General features: G+C 42.2%; 1 protein-coding gene across 1 annotated transcript; it reads right to left on the bottom strand.

The window, feature by feature from the left end:
- Nucleotides 1-343: 343 nt before the first annotated feature.
- On the bottom strand, nucleotides 344-4,194 carry LOC122417428 (uncharacterized). Its single transcript, XM_043430931.1, has 6 exons — nucleotides 4,100-4,194; nucleotides 1,457-1,625; nucleotides 1,105-1,303; nucleotides 835-1,017; nucleotides 460-620; nucleotides 344-367 (listed from the first exon to the last, which is right to left on the bottom strand). The coding sequence occupies exons 1-5, from the start codon at nucleotides 4,192-4,194 to the stop codon at nucleotides 526-528; spliced, it is 741 nt and encodes a 246-aa protein (XP_043286866.1). The 3' UTR covers nucleotides 344-367; nucleotides 460-525.
- Nucleotides 4,195-4,895: the final 701 nt, after the last annotated feature.

The following is a 4,895-nucleotide window of genomic DNA, read 5'->3' as shown; positions in this document are numbered from 1 at the left end:
TTCGTTATTGTCGTCAAAATTAATATATTTTATTTTTCATTAAAAAAATTCACACTTTGTTAAATCATATTTTATTTAGACAAATGTCTATAAATAACATTTTTAAAAAATTAATGAAACACAATCCGACGGAAATAATTAAAAGACCAATTCTTAATTTATTTCAATAATATTAAGGATTCGAAAATTCATTTTTATTTATAAATTATATATACATGAAAATGGTCACGTGCATATGGCATTTAAAATTATTAATATCTATCGTTATATATTTATGATCATTGACTGAACGGCTGGCCACTTGATTCCACTTCTTCAGTTCGTGATAATGACAAAAGGATATGCTCCATCAATGACTCTTGATTTTCTGAAAAAAATAAAAATTCATATATAATAAAAAAAGTCTATCAAGTGTTGTAGTTGATATCAAATTATGATTTTATAAACATTTTTGCAAACCTTTTCGTTTTTCTGGTTTCCATCGTCCTCTTCCGGTACATTATGGGATCTTTTTTGTGGTATCGATCAAAAACCATTTCGTAATTCAGCATCGCTCATTATTTCCGAATCAACGATGATAATTTGACCCATGTCTTTCGCTTGCAGATACGGTGAACCGACTGAAAAAGCAAAAATAATTATGTGATTACTATTTTATCTAAAATAAAACAATATTTTTATAGCAATTTGGACTGTACAATGTCTATCATAATCATTTTGATTGATAAAAAGATAAAAAAAAAAGACTTCCAAATGAGAAAAAACCATGAAGTATGAATATTTCTATTGAACGTTATGGTTATTCAAAACTATATGAAAAATATTTATATTTACATTTATCCTTTCTTATTTCGCCTCTCACTTCTATGTGCGCTCCTATGCCGAGGCTTTCGATATCGCTGTATTGGGCAATATGAACACGCAATTTATACTGTCCATCTGTAATCGCCCCCATTCCGTAGATGGAATTTCCAGTGGTTGACGTGAAAAATGGAACTTTAATGAAACCCTCGACAACTGAAACATAAATATTCAACAATCATTTTACAAAACAAATTTTATTATTGTATTATTATCAAAATAACAATCATTTTGAATTCTTACCAATAAGTTGATTGGAGTCGGCAGTGGAATTCCTTAATAAAACTCTTGTGTAACATTGCTGTTCTTCCGTTTTGAATTGGCCCATGATATCTACTCGTGTACTACGTTGCACCGACAGTTCTACGGCAATAACGTCGTCGCTTGCGTTGGCGAAATTCGGATTCACCGCTAAAGCTTTTCCGTTCCAAATTCTTATTATCTGAAAATTATTATATGAATTGTTATTATCCATTGAGAATCTATTTTCTTTACTATGCACATTCATGATTATTCAAAATACCACTATTTGATTATCATATATAATTTATTTAATTTTTTAGTAATATTTTATAATGGTTTACTAAACACTTACATCTCTGCAACGCAATGAAGCTTCGTACTTTTTCGTTACCTCTTCCCACATTAATACCCGCATTTTCCTCCCTTTGCCGTTGTTCACCACGAACTTGTATAAAACTTTCTTAACACCTTTGCCAACCAGTTTAGAGCCTTCAATACTATCAATATATCCAGTGAAGTAGCTGAAAAAATTTAACGGAAGAGTAATTAATTATTAATATTATTTCTAATTATAATTCGGAATTATAATAAATATTTATATGTTCTCATCGTCATTGTCATTCTAGTTGTCCTCGTCGTCATCGTTATCCCCGTCACTCTCGTCCACGTCCATGTGTCCTTGTTGTCATCGTCATTATCCTCGTCATCGTTGTCCTCGTCTGCGTCATCATTTCCGTCACTCTCGTCCACGTCCACGTGTCCTCGTCGTCGTCCTCGTCGTCCTGGTCGTCCTCGTCGTCTTCGTCATCGTCGTCGTCTTCGTCGTCTTCGTCATCTTCGTCGTCCTAGTCGTCCTCGTCGTCTTCGTCGTCTTCGTCATCCTTGTCCTCGTCGTTGTCTTCGTCGTCGTTGTCTTCGTCGTCGTCGTCTTCGTCATCTTCGTCGTCCTCGTCCTCGTCGTCGTCTTCGTCGTTATCGTCATCGTCGTTATCGTCATCGTCGTTATCGTCATCGTCGTTATCGTCATCGTCGTCGTCTTCGTCATCTTCGTCGTCCTCGTCGTCATTGTCCTCATCGTCGTCTTCGTCCTCGTCGTTATCGTCATCGTCGTCGTCTTCGTCATCTTCGTCATCGTCGTCGTCTTCGTCATCTTCGTCGTCCTCGTCGTCATTGTCCTCATCGTCGTCTTCGTCCTCGTCGTCTTCGTCATCCTCGTCCTCGTCGTCGTCTTCGTCGTCCTAGTCGTCCACGTCGTCTTCGTCGTCTTCGTCATCCTTGTCCTCGTCGTTGTCTTCGTCGTCATCGTCATCGTCGTCTTCGTCGTCTTCGTCGTCCTCGTCGTCCTCATCGTCATCTTCGTCATCCTCGTCCTCGTCGTCGTCTTCGTCATCATCATCGTCGTCGTCCTCGTCGTCCTCGTCGTCTTCGTCGTCTTCGTCGTCTTCATCATCCTCGTCCTCGTCGTCGTCTTCGTCATCCTCGTCCTCGTCGTCGTCTTCGTCGTCATCGTCATCGTCATCGTTCTCGTCGTCTTCGTCATCCTCGTCCTCGTCATCGTCTTCGTCGTTATCGTCATCGTCGTCGTCTTCGTCTTTATCGTCATCGTCGTCGTCTTCGTCTTTATCGTCATCGTCGTCGTCTTCGTCATCTTCGTCGTCTTCGTCGTCATCGTCGTCGTCTTCGTCGTCATCTTCGTCGTCTTCGTCGTCATCGTCATCGTCGTCGTCTTCGTCGTCATCTTCGTCGTCTTCGTCGTCATCGTCATCGTCGTCGTCTTCGTCGTCATCTTCGTCGTCTTCGTCGTCATCGTCATCGTCGTCGTCTTCGTCGTCTTCGTCATCTTCGTCGTCCTAGTCGTCCACGTCGTCTTCGTCGTCTTCGTCATCCTTGTCCTCGTCGTTGTCTTCGTCGTCATCGTCATCGTCGTCTTCGTCGTCTTCGTCGTCCTCGTCGTCCTCATCGTCATCTTCGTCATCCTCGTCCTCGTCGTCGTCTTCGTCATCATCATCATCCTCGTCCTCGTCGTCGTCTTCGTCATCCTCGTCCTCGTCGTCGTCTTCGTCGTCATCGTCATCGTCATCGTTCTCGTCGTCTTCGTCATCCTCGTCCTCGTCATCGTCTTCGTCGTTATCGTCATCGTCGTCGTCTTCGTCTTTATCGTCATCGTCGTCGTCTTCGTCTTTATCGTCATCGTCGTCGTCTTCGTCTTCGTCGTCATCTTCGTCGTCTTCGTCGTCATCGTCATCGTCGTCGTCTTCGTCGTCATCTTCGTCGTCTTCGTCGTCATCGTCATCGTCGTCGTCTTCGTCGTCATCTTCGTCGTCTTCGTCGTCATAGTCATCGTCGTCGTCTTCGTCGTCTTCGTCATCTTCGTCGTCCTAGTCGTCCACGTCGTCTTCGTCGTCTTCGTCATCCTTGTCCTCGTCGTTGTCTTCGTCGTCATCGTCATCGTCGTCGTCTTCGTCGTCTTCGTCGTCTTCGTCGTCCTCGTCGTCCTCATCGTCATCTTCGTCATCCTCGTCCTCGTCGTCGTCTTCGTCATCATCATCGTCGTCGTCCTCGTCGTCCTCGTCGTCTTCGTCGTCTTCGTCGTCTTCGTCGTCTTCATCATTCTCGTCCTCGTCGTCGTCTTCGTCGTCTTCGTCATCCTCGTCCTCGTCGTCGTCTTCGTCGTCATCGTCATCGTCATCGTCCTCGTCGTCTTCGTCATCGTCTTCGTCGTTATCGTCATCGTCGTCGTCTTCGTCTTTATCGTCATCGTCGTCGTCTTCGTCTTCGTCGTCATCTTCGTCGTCCTCGTCGTCATTGTCCTCATCGTCGTCTTCGTCCTCATCGTCTTCGTCATCTTCATCCTCATCGTCGTCTTCGTCGTTATCGTCATCGTCGTCGTCTTCGTCGTCTTCGTCATCTTCGTCGTCCTCGTCGTCATTGTCCTCATCGTCGTCTTCGTCCTCGTCGTCTGTTATTTTTTAAAAATATTTGTAGTGGTACTTACATGGTTTCGTCTCCCGCGATGAATTCATCCATTTCTTCATTGCTTGTGAATTCTTCTGTCGTCGCCGTAAATTCTTTAGTCGTTGATGTCGTCATTTTGTCTTTTCTTGATTCCACCACTTTCTTCGCGTGCTTGGCGGCAACTGACGATGTTCATGGCAACGAATAAACAAAACCATGACCATGGCAACGACCATGGTAACGACCGACGATACGTCGCAAGCCTGCATGGCAACGAATAAACAAAACCATGGCAACGAATAGAGGCTTCAGATTTCGATATATCGAAATGTCTTTTTTAAGAAAGGATATATATGTTACGGTTAGAGTCAAAATGTAAAATGAATGGCACAGTATATAAATTGTATAGTTTGCAGATTTTCGCTGTATTTCAATGATCCGAATCTACAGCATTATAATGAAAAGTTGTCAAAAGTCATGATGTTGCATTAAAATGACATAGCGCACATTGCATTCAGAAATTCTGTATTGTAACGGTACGTTCGTGCTTGTGCACACCGTCACGCCAAGATTCGAGCAATTCGATAATAAAGAAGAGCGGGCATGAAGGAAAAACAAAAGTAAAATGAAATTAGAGTGAAATGACAAATGTTTTATTCAATTATTAATCGTTTTAAACCAAATTACAAAAATAAAGGCTTTTTATTTGAAATCGAGTTTTTCCGCTTTATTTTAATTTTATTTCCGGTATTCTTCTTTGTGACAATTTTCGCAATTATTTAATGTCAAATTTCTAATACTTTTCGCAATGATAACAATAATAATCTCGACAGTGA

This window comes from Venturia canescens, chromosome 10, assembly GCF_019457755.1.
Source record: "Venturia canescens isolate UGA chromosome 10, ASM1945775v1, whole genome shotgun sequence".
Classification (NCBI taxonomy): Eukaryota; Metazoa; Arthropoda; class Insecta; order Hymenoptera; family Ichneumonidae; genus Venturia; species Venturia canescens.
The sequence above is the reverse complement of the archived record's forward strand: the minus strand, read 5'-3'. Positions and strand labels throughout refer to the sequence as shown.

Coding starts and splice junctions, on each gene's coding strand:
- LOC122417428 (XM_043430931.1), bottom strand. CDS start 4,194: ATGACGACATCAACGACTAAAGAATTTACGGCGACGACAGAAGAATTC. Junction 1,626..4,099: donor ATCGCGGGAGACGAAACCAT/GTAAGTACCACT, acceptor AAATTTTTTCAG/CTACTTCACTGGATATATTG. Junction 621..834: donor CGAAATAAGAAAGGATAAAT/GTAAATATAAAT, acceptor TTGCTTTTTCAG/TCGGTTCACCGTATCTGCAA.